The sequence below is a fragment of the Berghia stephanieae genome, chromosome 5 (genome assembly GCF_034508935.2).
Source record: "Berghia stephanieae isolate SIO BIC M18660-M18661 chromosome 5, UCSD_Bste_1.3, whole genome shotgun sequence".
NCBI classification, from domain to species: Eukaryota; Metazoa; Mollusca; class Gastropoda; order Nudibranchia; family Aeolidiidae; genus Berghia; species Berghia stephanieae.
Genome location: NC_088364.1, coordinates 66387162 through 66401838, shown reverse-complemented (window position 1 = coordinate 66401838; position 14677 = coordinate 66387162). Strand labels below are relative to the sequence as shown.

At 35.7% G+C, this 14677-nt stretch overlaps 1 protein-coding gene across 1 annotated transcript; it reads right to left on the bottom strand.

Annotated features, from left to right (window-relative positions):
• Positions 1-4255: 4255 nt before the first annotated feature.
• Positions 4256-9645, bottom strand: LOC144973439 (UPAR/Ly6 domain-containing protein bou-like). The gene is made up of 3 exons (XM_078915895.1): positions 9468-9645; positions 7298-7450; positions 4256-6180 (listed from the first exon to the last, which is right to left on the bottom strand). The coding sequence occupies exons 1-3, from the start codon at positions 9529-9531 to the stop codon at positions 5954-5956; spliced, it is 444 nt and encodes a 147-aa protein (XP_078772021.1). The 5' UTR covers positions 9532-9645; the 3' UTR covers positions 4256-5953.
• Between the last annotated feature and the right edge of the window lie 5032 nt (positions 9646-14677).

The following is a 14677-nucleotide window of genomic DNA, read 5'->3' as shown; positions in this document are numbered from 1 at the left end:
TAAAGCTGTGTCGTTCTACTTCATCAATTTGGGACCCGTTATGAATCGACTGTCTCTCTCGTGTTAATTTTGTTTGTTTTAAAGGGTTTTGCGCGCTTGCAACACATTTAACTCATATCAGCGCCATTAAAAAGGAGGAAAATTGGATAGTAAAAACATTCTAGATGTACAATTAAATGGACTTGAGGAAAAAGTAAGACAAGGGAAAATTGTTCAAATAGGGAACATACGTAGATTCCCAGAGCACACTATCACTATCAGTGTACTTGGTTTGAGACCACCTAAAAGTTTCACCAAGACAACAGCACAAGTCTCCACTAAGAGGTATACACTAAAATGTTTACAAATCATATGTTAAGAATTAAAAAAAAACAACAGTATACAACAAAGAGATGATTTACAAGGAGAAAATATCATCTCCAAAAACTAGACACATTCGACTGTTTCCCTCCCAGCCAAGGACAAGACAAAACTAAGTACTCTCATTCCAAGACAAAGACAGAAAGCAATTGGAAAACAGATACAGGGGGATAGAAGACACAGCAAGTACCTCCCCTAGTCTCCCTCATGGAAAAGCAGACCGGCCTACTACTATGAAAAGTTTGTAGAATTACGAAATTTTGTCTTCAATTTCAGAACTTCCTGAGGACCTTTGTCATGGAAACGTATTGAAAATGAAAAAGTGAGGCCAGACTATACACTTTAACGGATTTTGAAGTGTTATTTAACCCTTATGGGGGTAAATTGTTGATCTATAAATTTAGCGATAGCGACTCCTACTTTTATTAGCTAAAAACTACGAATTTTTAAATTTTCAAGTATGTAGGCAGGTCAGGAAAAGGATTCAGGCCAGATTATAGTCAAAACACGGGCATCTCATTCCAGGACAAGGACAGAAAACTGTCTGAGGCAGGTACAGAGAACGGGAGGTAGATGTGCGGCTATGTGATCTAGTGGTATGACACTCGCTTTCGGATCGGCAGGTCTTGGGTTCGAGCCTCGATCGGCGCATAGTTGAGTCCTTGGAAAGGCTCTTTACTCACATGTAAAATGAGTACCTGGCCGTTACCAGCGTTGACTCTGTTCGAAAAAAATTGTAATATCGCCTAACAGTCGTCATGTCCCGTCCTAAATGTTTTACAACGAAAAAACAAACAAACCCAAAACTGTTACATATTATACACAGTTCCCTCTCAGTCAGGAACTCGACCAGAGAAGGGACCAAACTAAGCAAATTCATCGTTTTGTTTGTTTTTAAGAGTTTCACGGCGCTTGCGATACATTTGGGTCATTTCAGCGCCAGCAAAAAGGAAGAAAATGGGATAGTCAAAAAAGTTATAGACTTACAAGTGAAAGCACACGAGAAAAAAATGCAAGCCGCAAGGGAATGGTTCAAATGGGAAACATTTGTAGATTCCAAGAGCACACTATCAGTGTTCTTAGTTTGAGATCACTTAAAAGTCTCATCCGAACACATGCTTACATTATACATTCAAAAGAGTAAATATAATAATACATAACAGAGAGATGTTTTACAGCGAAAAAAAATCATCTCCCAAAACTATTACTATACATATGACTGTTTCTCTCCCAGCCAAAGACTCCGAAAAGGGAAAGGACAAATCCAAGTAATCCCATTCCAAGACAAAAGAGAGAAAGCAAGTTGGAAAACAGATATAGGGGTATAGAAGACAGTGAGTGACCTCCCTGCCCACTATGGGAATTATAATTAATAAGTTATGAAAAATGATGATAAGACAAATACATGTTAAAAAGATTAATATGTTTATTTTCAATGTTATGATATATTTACAATCGAAATGAAAATTAATGGCAAATCGAATTGTTAATGATTTTATTCCATGTGATCAAATGAAAAACAAATTTAAAAAATAAATGAAAGGCAAAATGTGACATTTGTCAGTAATATGGAATGTTTATCAAGGCTTGTTGAATTGGAAAAATACAAAATGGAATGTCTAGGAATTAAATATTAACAATTACTGTGAAAACTTATTCATGACACATCATGATATATTAAGCTTTGTTTGTTTGTTGCTTTAGGTCTCTTCCAACACAATCGAGGTTATATGAGAGACCGCTGAAACAAAAAAAAAACAAGCAATCTAACAAAAATAGTACAAATGTCAATCAAAATCATAACCTAAAGATATCATAAGCTAAATTATAAAGAACTAAGAACAAACAGGCAGAAGATTTACAGAAAAAAAAAATCCCCTGTCAAAAATACAATCACAAACCAAAGAAGCAGGATAGGCTAGTAAAGAGAAGAAGAAACGACATCACTATCGGATCGTACACCCATGCGAACATCATAGGTATATGATTCAAGGGTGATGCTCCCATCCAACCACCCGCTATTAAGCTTTGAAAACTGCTCTTTTTTATATTTGGGTCAAAAGAATGCATTCAACAGGAATGTAACATACAATCATTGGTCAAATAGCGATAAGAATCCAACTCCCCTCCCTAAATCAAAACACCACCAACAAAAACAACATGCCCTGACACTACTATCTATAGTATGACTGAGGTTTTCAATTTTTTTCCCTACACAATTTACAATTGAAGAATAAAATATGTACAAATACTAAATGAACAAAAAGAACAACCAAATACAATGTCGAAAATCATCACAAAACAAATAGCTATGACAAAAGTAATACGAATTTTATTTTACCGCATTATTGTAATTATTAAAAAGTGCTGCCCATTCACAGTTCAGAGCAAATGACCTGAATTCTTATATAAATCCATCATTTATCCATTAAAAAAAAATATGTCCTTTAGCAACAACATCATAAGATACCGTCGTCTAGGCATTGCATGAAGGAATATAGATAATTCATCAAACAAGGTGTAGGATGTCAACAGAAATCACCCATGTTGTCCAACTGAGCAAATTAGGGGTTAATAATCTTGCCCAAGGAAAAAACCGAAAGTGCTTGAAACGGGGCTCGAACCTGGGGCCTACGGAGCCACAATGCAATGCCTTAACCACTCGACCACTTCACCCCCCTTCATTTAACCATAATAATAATACTAATAACGAGCCTACTAATAATAATAACAACTACAACAATAATAATAATAATAATAATAATAATAATAATAATAATAATTATTATTATTATAAAAATAATCATAATTTTTATTAAAATAATAAACATACACAAACAATACTCTTTAAAAAAAATTCAGCTTTTATATAGCGCAATATACACTAAACGTGCTCAAAGCGCTTTAGCTTCAAGAGAAAATGTACTTTTGCCAAAACGACCAGCTCTGATTTGTGAATAAGTGTAAATCGACCATATGACCTTTGAATATTGGTATGATTTTCAATATTTAATTTCCACCAGACCATTCCCATCAGTTCATCTAAAAAACTGTTTTATTAAAGCTGAAAAATAATTGAACGAATGATGACAACAGCAGGACATCACTGACATAAACAAAAAAACCCCAATCCTCCCCCCCAAAAAACATTAAAAATACGTAAGAACTATTAGCTTAACTACCATGGAATGTGTTTAAGAAATAAACTTGATTATATCAGCATTCACCACAATATCTGCGTGATTATTCAGGTTACACATACACACTACAGAAACAATTAAAAAAGTGTGATATAAGAATTGAATAAAAATTAACAGAATCGGTCCACCAGCAAAACCCAAAAATAATATAACATGTTTGTACATTGCCTGTCCTACATGACTTTTTTAATAAAAGAATTTTATCATAGCACGCTTGAACTCATGGTGAAAGTTGAAAAATATCTTTGTTTTTTTAAACTTATTTGCGACATCTAGATATATCACATGCTGTAAACACTAATTTCATTAAAGAAAATGAAAAAAAAAACATTCCCAAAAAAAGGATAAGACCTTTTAAAAAAATAAAGAGAGGAGAGATCGAAAGTAAAATGAAGGGTGATAAAATAATTAATTTAGGAAAAAATAAAGACACAATAAGACAGGCTAGCTAATAAAAAAAACGAGACAATCTTGGATTGCAAGCTCATTTATAAAATAACTGTCTGTCATTGATCAATATTATGGTCATAATAGGTTTCCAATCTTGCACAAAAACTATTATCAGTGGCCACTATTATGATATAATCTTGTACAAATACAGCAATCTTTTCAATGTTGTTCACTCTATCTCAACAATAATAAGTTTATTGGACTATTCTAGATTTTATTGGGTAAAAATGTATTGTGATTCCTTCTTTTTTCTTTGACAACAATTGGGTCACATAAATATTCTACCCTAATCGGATCTGGGGGAAATAACATGATTGGAAACCAAAAAAAAAAAAAAATCTACATTCATCTCGAGAGGAAATAAGTTGTCTATTGTAAGTTTTATCCCATGGAAAGATAGAAAAAGATTAAAATAATTCCTATCTCTGCCAGATTGCAGCGATGTAAAGAGAGCAGAAAAGTTCTGTTACTCAAGGATGAAAAATAAAAATAAGATGCCTAAAGCATGGCTCAGGGGTTAGTGCAATATCATGTCCACTCACACACACCCTAACCCCCAGTGAGAGATTGAGTTAATAAAAGAATGGACAATCGCGTATGAGCTGACATGACGACCGTTAGATGCTACTGCAGAAGCTCCCTGTTGAAAATTAAGTAGAGACACATTCTTAAAGTAATCAATATTTAAATATTACATTTTTCAAAATGTCACCATTGTAGTATTACCAACTCTGTAGAAAAAAAAAATAACTACACTCTTTTTTGATCTTACAGACAAATAAACTCACAATTAATAATTTAAAAGTGGAAGCCATCCATGTTTAACAATCATCTCATCTTTCTGGAGCCAATGTAAATATGTGAATACATTACGTTGAAACAGATCAGAACTTTTCTGGAAGTTTATGTACATAGGACATGTAAAAACAAAACAAAAAACCCCCCCAAAAAATACTAATTTGATTTTAAATTATTCAACAATTCAATATCTATTTACATTTAAACAGAAATGTTCAAAGTTATGAAATAGATCCACTTGTTTTTTGTTATCTGAGTTATGACCTACAACTCATGGCACGACTACGTGACACTATATTCACTTGACCACTGCACTCTGACAAAATACTTAATTTCTTCCTTTTGACCAGAGAGCTTTTACTTCAAATATCAATCGATTAAAATGACCCACAACTTGCCAAAAGGCTTTCACCATGATAAGGTTTCATCTCAATCAATTGGCAATTTTTTTTTTCTGGCTTAAATGAATAAAATGTGTTTTGTCAATTAAGTCATTAATTTAACTCTTAACAGATGGAATTTAAATTTAATCTGATATCATACATTTCTGCTTTTGCAAAGAGAGCAGAAGAGGCTATGCAGTAAATATCTGGAGATATTATGATTGAAAGGAAGATGAGCCTCGCCACTAAAGGTTTAATATGAAACATGTAAGTTAATGGGTGGACCCACTCGTAAAACTTCTACAACCCAAAGGGAATTAATGAATAATCTAAACTGGCAAAAGAAATCTCATTTTCATCAATCCAGGCCCACTCTCATTTGATTATAGTACACAACCTTACATGACAAATAACAACCTTCCATAGCAATTTATGATTTATCATTTTTTTTAAACACAAAATTCGAACTTTCAGAGATTGGAATGTAAATATAGAAAATAAATCTTACATATTTTGAAAAAATTAAAATGATGATTAAAAAAACAAAACAACTTCCTTCCAACACACACACGCATACACACACACACTCAAAACCACACACACAGACATGACAAAAGTAAAAAAAAAAACAACCCAAACTAACAAAAAAAAAAAGATACAAAAATTTGCACATTTCACACATTCACTTTCAAACACCATTCATTCATAGCCAATCATATTCATTAAATCAAAAAGTGTCATCCCAGAAAAAAAAAAGTAGCTCTATAATAAAAACATTCTCTGAAAGAAGGCAACGGCAGCAGTGGTAAAAACAGTGAAGGATAATACAGAAACAACGTTAGTCTTTAACGTGGCAGCCGCATTGCATCCATCTGAATCGCAGGTGTAGACACAAGCCCTGTACATTCTGTCATGATCTGGGAACCAAATATCTTGGCACTGGTCTCCCATATTTCTGGAACTGCAGAATCTGTGGGTTCCAACAACCCCTGGTGTAATGGAAAAAAAAAAAAAAAGAAAAAAAAAGAAGATCATTTAGTAACTTCTTAAACAATATATTGGAAGAAAAAGAAATCCTACTATATAATATTTGCAGCGTAGTTCAGCGGTTTATATTCTTTGCTTCGTACCCATAAGGTACAGAGTTCGACTACCCATCGCACTGTGTGGCCTTCAGTAAGTCACCTAGCCCTAGCTCACTTTGCGGCTGATGCCTAGGTTATTCCAGTCTTCCCTTGGCATAGACCCTAAAGACAAATTTCCCCTTGGGGATGAATAAATGGAATTTTATTTATTTATTTTAATTTGGAAACCTCAAGTTTATAAAAGTTTAAGTCTTTACATCTTCTATTTTAATCCACAATCAATCTGACTTTGATTGCCAATGTTAACCCCTGTTTGGCAATTTCTAACGTAATTCGAACATTTTAGTATATAGCACAATATCAACTAAAAAAGTCGAAAGTGCTTTACAAGGAGTCCCCAGCCAACAACAACACTTAAAACATGTAGGATGAGACATGATGCCTGAAGAGCGAAATTGCACTTTAATAAAAAAAGAGACAAACATACTAACGGCCATGTACTCATTTTGCACCCGAGTACAGTAAGAGAATGTGAGCAAAGAGCCTTTTCCAAGGACTCAACTGTCCTCAAAAGGGCAACTGTCATACACAAAACCACAAAGTCGCAAAGTTTCTATTATTCTAAAAATCAATTATCTGTGCAGATCAAATAAGATATGAACCTGAAAAAATGTGTATGAAATACGCTAAAATAAAAGTAATATAATTCTGCAAAAAAGAGAAGGTCTTGATAGCTCAGTTGGTAGAGCATTCGCTTCACGTGCAAAGGGACGAGATTGATCCTGGGTGAAGTTGAGATTTTTTTCAGACCCACCTGTCCACCCAGCAGTGGTTGGGTAACTGAATTTGTTAGATCAGGTGGAAAGTACTTTGCAACGGACTAGTATCCTATTCAAAGGGTGGCAAGTAATTGCTGTTGTCCATTTCACACTACAGAAACTGGGATAAACTCCATGGGCTCTGACTGACAACTTAATTGTGCGAAAAGCATCATTTTCTAATTTATATCTATAACACTCACCTCCCCACAGGCCAGTGATTTTGATGCAGTAATTGGCATCCCAAAGATTACATTTCCCTCTGGTCTGTTCATTGACCTTCAGATTGTGGTTCCACATCTCCTGACAGTTGTTGTTGAGGGTGGAGTCGCACTGGTAGCAATCCAGACATCTCCCTGAAAAGAAAAGAGAAGTCACTTTATTAGAATGTGGCGGGGGGGGGGGGGGGGGGGGGGGGGGGGGGGGGCTCTTGATTTATCAGTGAGAAAGCTCTCGTTTCACATGCAAAAGGATCTGGGTCGATCCAGGGTGAAATCAAATTTTTTTCTGACCCCCCCCCAGGTGGAAAGAACTTTGCTATAAACTAGTGTCCTTTACAAAGGGTAGCAAGGAATTGCTACTACTGTCTATATAAAACGCTTCCAACTTCTACACAGAACAGTACATTCCAACAAAACAGCAGTAACTCTACCACAGTCTTTCACAAAACAACACTGTAAATCCACAAGAAATAATCATAATGCATTAGAAACCAGAGGATAATCTCCTGACCCAGGGAGCAGTCAAGTTTGTTTTTTTTCGGACTCCTCCCTCTACCACTCCATTATTAAGTGATTAAGAAGCTGGATCTAAGAGATCAAATGAAAGTATTTTGCAACAGACTAATGTCCTATACAAAGGGTTGCATTAAATTGAGGAGGTCCGATTGCCATTGGAATCAACTGGTCCAATCCGTCATCTGATGGACTCTCTCATGATAGACCTTTGAGTTTTCACATGGAGATATGTTGTTGACTGTAGACATTTGATTTACAAAGATCTGATGACATCCACTTGGTAGCAATAATTTACAAATTGCTTTACAAATGTTGTTACTGTATATCTAATATTACATGGGATATAAGTAATATATTGCCATTCTTTATTATCAATATGTAAGTTTTGGTACTTAACACACTGCATAGAATTGACAATGGCATTGAGTCTATCACCATCAATGACATTTCCTAGTGTGGGAACTTATTTATAGTTGTGTGTCAATGTTTTGTTGTTGTTGGGCTATTGAGTTGCTGTTGTGAATTGTTTTCATGTTTCGGTCTCCTTGTGAGTTCCATTCATTGTTGTGTGTTATTCTTCCTGTGAGTTTGTGATGTCACCTTGTATGTATAAAAATGATCTCCCCTCCTTTTTGCAAGCTCTTCTTACTACGAAACTCGTAATGGATTGTTGATTGAAATTAGTCAAGTGTTGACTAATATTTTATTATGTTTTTATTACCGGCTGAACATACTCAGACTATTCGCGTGATGCCTTGACACAAGGCATCTTTTAACCACCCATATATGTCCTTTACATATATGGCGATCGCCCACTTCGTTGGAGACTTTTTCTTTATTATTTCCTATAATTTACCTATCGTGAACTAGATGGAAAAATCCATTCACTACACTATTATAATATGGTACAATGTTTTACTTCACCCATTTGACTGTCTTGAGACATGGGGGCTATGTAAATGATTTATTGTTATCATTATTACATATATGTTGTTATATAAGAGTGAAAAATGGAAGATTAAAATAAAATTTTGGACAAACAAATGAAAGGAGGCTCTGTATTCTAAAATATACTGCTACAACTACAACAAGCATATTATCTGTAATCTTGGTAGGCTGTTTCAATTATGGAGGGCACTTTATAGGTCGATTAATTGTAAATGTCACTTAATTTGACCAGCTTCTATAATATAACGATGGTGTTCTATTTAAACAGCCTGTACTGTACTGTATTTCTCATCATTTGTATTGATATCTGCAGTAAGTGGGCAAGTGGAAAAGGAAACAACAAAAATAGCTCTCTGTCATAGAGCATTTACGTGATATCTGTCATGCATAGATAGCATTTTGAGCGTTGTTTATCTGCGAAATAATTCTGTTTCTCGGGAGTCTTTCCTCAAGTGCCTAACAATGAAGGGCAAAACTCCCATTCATTGGAAAAAAATAACCCCTCCCCCCAAAAAACAAAAACAAAACAAAACAAAACAAAAAACACCCCAAAAGCATGATATCCTTTTGCTTCAACCTGGAATAATTCATATTGAAACTTAACGTGAACTTCCGCATTATCACCATTTTGATTTTGAGTCAATTTGAAACTCAAATTATATAGACATGAATCGTAATAATGTCTTACCTAGTTCAATAAGAGATAAACAAATTGTCAAAAGAGTGACGATTTTCACATAAATATCATCCATGATCTGTTTTAGATGAAACTTTGCCGTCAACAACCAGTTATTTCCTCGTTGAGATTCCAGACAGCGGAATAAACACAGGAGTAACTCATACCATTTCAGATTTGAGTTATCGTCCTTTATTTTCAATTCTTACCTGTGTCACTCACCTGTGTCAGCTGTGTCACCTGGATGGTCGTGAAATCGTGAAATGAACATTTCGTTTTCTTTTCTTCAGCTTTTCGCTCATGATATAAAATTGGGTAAATTTGATTTTATTATTGTTGTTGTATCGCATAGGCTCTGAACATAATATTTATACACTTATGCTCAATTCACGTCGCCCTGAAATAATCACCATTTAATTATTAATGGGGATTACAATAAACTTGAAGGTTGTTTTTCGTGTATTATGAGACTGATTAACCATCATGGTGATTTTATCTATAAAAAAAAAGCCTTAAAAAAAAAAGAAAAAACAAACAATCACCGAAAAAATTAAAAAAAAAAAAACAGAAACAAAAAACGAACAAACAGAAAACAAAACAAAACAAAACAAACTAAAAAGAAGTAAAAAATGAAACAAACAAATCAAACCAAAAAAAAAACCAAACGAATTAAAAACAACAACAAAAAGTAACACCCCCCCAAATAAAAACCCCAAAACAAACCCGACCTCAATACTCAATTTAAACAAAAACAAAACAAATAAAAAAAAAAAAGAAAAGAAAAAAAAAACACAAAAAACCAAAACAAAAACAAAACCAAAAAATATTTTTTAAAAAGTGAACAAAAAAAAAAAAAAAAAAAAAAAAAAGAAAAACAAACAAACTGTTTCCTCAAATTCATTGAATTTCCTTTTCTCATCCGTCTCCGTCCTTCGCCATGCCCCATACCGGTATCGATATTCTGGGTTGAGATTTCAAAAGGAGATAATATAGGCGTAAAAAACAATGTTGACTGTAGTCAGTGACAGGATGAGCGCTAAACCCCGGGCCTCTCCTAACTCTGGCCCTCGCGTTGTGTCCTTGGGTGAGGCGAGGCACTTTACAGACATTATCCCACTCGACTCAAGTAGGAATGAGGTCGTAGCTATTGGCACTGACGGAACTTGTAAGAGTGATCCTACTACTACTACTACTACTACTACTACTACTACTACTACTACTACTACTACTACTACTACTACTTCTTCTTCTTCTTCTTCTACTAACTACTGCACTACTATAAAAACGTTTCATATTAAGACCTTGCATTGTATGAAATGGTAAATTGATTCCGTATCATTGTCTCCTTAGGGAATAAATGAAGCACTGCGAAGTCCTTGAAGCTTCAACTGAGGATTTTTCTCTCTCGTTGCTGACACTGATGCGAGTCACCTGGCAGTTTTTCGTTTTGTTTTGTTTTATTTTTATTTATTTATTTATTTATTTATTTATTTTTATTCAGCGTTTGTACATTGGATAAATAAACTTCTGAATTTATCACTCTCTTCTCTACGGTCGGAATTGGGAATGTGAGTGAGTATGTGTGTGTGTGTGTGTGTGTGTGTGTGTGTGAGAGAGAGAGAGAGAGAGAGAGAGAGAGAGAGAGAGGTATAATATGTATATATGTTTGTGTGTATGTGTGTGTGTGTGTGTGTGTGTGTGTATGTGTGTGTGTGTGCTTGTGAATAAAAGTTCTGTTTTCTCACGGGCTTATGTGTTTACACAGAGGTTCATATTCGATAAGACCGCGTCCCAACGGCAACCTAGTGGAGTTGTATCAGTGTAGTCTGGAGTTCGATTCCCATCATTGTAAAAAAGTTTATAATATTTTCTATTGTCTTCTGGCAACTATTTGCTCACTTTATCTCATGTTATTTTAAATACATACCACAATTGCCTGCTCCAGTTTATTTTCTGACTGGATTGATGCTTTGCGTTTCGCCAAAATAATCACAACATCGCCAGACGTATTTCAATGCTATGCGTTTTGGTAAAATACACACAGCATCCGCCAGACAGAGTATAAATACCAACACACAAAACTGTGTGTCATCGTTAACGTTTATTTCCCGATTGATAGAATTTTTTTTGTGTGAGAACCAATAATTAAAATGGCTATCTAAAAACAATCAAAACAATAACAAAGAGTTTAGTGACGTCCATTTCGTTCCCTCTATAATGTTTGTGTGAAGGAGAGTTAACAGATAGTATGCACTTGGCTAAGAAGCTCACAACATTGCCATCTGGAAGTGTAACGGACCAACACATAAAACTCTGTGTAACCTTGGACGTTTTTAGTCAGGTCAATACGGTTTAGTGAGAATTACTCATAAACGCGGATGGCAAAAAACAATAACAAAGACCCGAGTGACGTCACATTCGAACTATCTATATGTAGGTTAATTGGGCAGAGAAGTCGTGAAGTCCCATCTTCCACTCTTCCTGTTCGGCCGAGTCACGTGAACATCTGTGTTTCTTGTCACTGCTGAGTTAAATTAAATGGCTTAATAAGGAATTCCAAGCCAACAGCAACACTAAACGTATAGATAGTTCGAAGATGACGTCACTCAGGTCTTTGTTATTGTTTTTTGCTATCCGCGTTTATGAGTAATGCTCACTGAACTGTATTAATCCGACTATAAACGTTCATGGATACTCACAGTTTTGTGTGTTGGTCCGTTATACTTCCGGATGGCAATGTTATGAGCTTCTTAGTCAAGCGCATACTATCTATACAACGAGACATGTAACATTCTCATTCCTATCCAACAGAGACACAACACTGTTACAAGGAAGGTACCTACTCATTTTACACCCGAGTTTAGTGAAGTTTGGTTGCTTGTTTTTTGTTTTGTTTTGTTATTTTTTTTTGGGGGGGGGGGGGGGGGGGGGGGAGTTCGGCGCTTACGACACATTTAGGTCATTTCAGTGCCAATAAAAAGTCAGAAAATGGCACAGAGAAGAAAAAAAAAGTATAGATTTATTAAAAGCACATGAGAATATGTAAGCCAAAGGGAATGGTTCAAATAGGGAATAGACGTAGATTCCAAGAGCATTACTGTACTTAGTTTAAATTCACATAAAAGTCTTATGAAGACACATGCACAGGTTCTCACTAAAAGGTTTACACTCAAATTCTTACAAATCATTATATATGCTCGAAAAATAAAAGCCAAATAAACAGTAAATAACGGAGAGATGATTTATAAGGGAAAAAACCCTCACAAAACTAATAATATGCATTTGACTGTTTCCTTCTCAGCCGATGACTCCGGCCAGGGGCTTCCGATAGCTCAGTTGGTAAAGCACTCGCGTCATAAGCAAAGAGACCGAGATCGATCCCTGGTGCAGTCGAGATTTTATTTTCTGACCCCCCCACCCCCTGTCCACCCAGCAGTAATTGGGTAGCTGGGTCTGTTAGATCTGGTGGAAAGTAATTTGCGATACCATTGACTCGCGTCCTATCCAAAGGGTAGCAAGCAATTGCTATTGTCTGTTTCACGCTAAAGAATCCGGGATAAACTCCGGCTCTGAAGGACTACTAATCAAGCAATAGCATTCCAAGACAAAGGCAGAAAACAACTCGAAACACACACACACACACACACACACACACACACAGACACACACACATATATATATATATATATATATATATATATATATATATATATAGTATGCAGATGACGTCACTCAGGCCTTTGTTATTGTTTTTGCCATCCGCGTTTGTGAGTTGTTCTCACTAAACTGTATTAACCAGACTATAAAAGTTCATGGTTAAACAGAGTTTGTGTGTTGGTCCGTTATACTTCCGGATGGCAATGTTGTGAACTCCTTGGCCAAGCTCATTCTATCTATAAGGGGATAGAAGACACATCAAGTGACCCCCTGCCCATCATGGGAGGTCAGAAGATCCCACCCAGGAGTTTGTTGAGAAAAAAAATGTAAGTAAAAAAAAGCATTTCAAAGAAAACAAATTTGCAACGTCCATGTACGGCTTTTTGGTTCAGTGACATGACACTCGCCTTCGGACCGGAAGACCTCGGGTTCGAGTCCTGCTTTGGGCGGCGCAAAGTTGAGTCATTGGAAAAGGCTCTTGACGTATTCGGGGTGTAAGATGAATGAATACCTTGCCGTCAACAGCATTGTCTCTGTCAAAGAAAAAATGTGATATTATTACCTTAGAGGCGTATTGTTTCGTTTGAATGTTAAATGATGGTATTGGCTGTGAACCCTTTGTATGAAGCGCTTTGAGCATGTTTAGTGGGTGGGTATTGCACCATATAAATGCTAAAGGTTTTGAAAAGCTTCTATCCATACACACACACACACACACACACACACACACACACACACACAGAGAGAGAGAGAGAGAGAGACAGAGAGAGACAGAGACAGAGAGAGAGAGAGAGAGAGAGAGAGAGAGAGAGAGAGAGAGAGAGAGAGAGAGAGAGAGAGAGAGAGAGAGAGAGGGAGCAAGGCATGATTCAGTAATTACGTTTACAAAATGTTTTATTATACCGTACAAAAGTTTTCGTAGGGATTGAAAAAGGACAGAAAAGTATATTGATATCGTGGACGCTACGAATCGATAATATAAGTACCAAATACCTACATAAGTTTATTAGTTATTAAGTAAAATAGGAAGACACCCACATGACGCAAAAACAGTTTTTTTTCTGTGATTTTCACTCTTCGTAGTCCCTCTTTCTCTCTCTCTCTCTCTCTCTCTCTCTCTCTCTCTCTCTCTCTCTCTCTCCCTCTCTCTCTTTCTCTCTCTCTCTCTCTAACTCACACACACACACACACACACACACACACATATATACACACACGAACAAACAAACCCCAGACAAAAGCAACAAAAACAACTCCAGACAGACAGACAGACAGACAGACAGACATATCAACAGATAGACATATTATATACTCATATTTACACACGTTATAACCACCCATTATCATGAAAGCATTAGATACTATGATGACATTAGAACAGAAGCAAAAGCAATAGCTTACCTATACAGTAGCCTACCTAAATTAATTCTAAAAACTTTTAAAAATTACATTAAGCTGCACTCTAATGCTGGAAAAACCCCAAAGCAATAGCATGTTAAAATACTTTCAAATTTTCGTCATTTCTGAACAAAATTCATAATCACGGCACTGAACAATAACTTTGT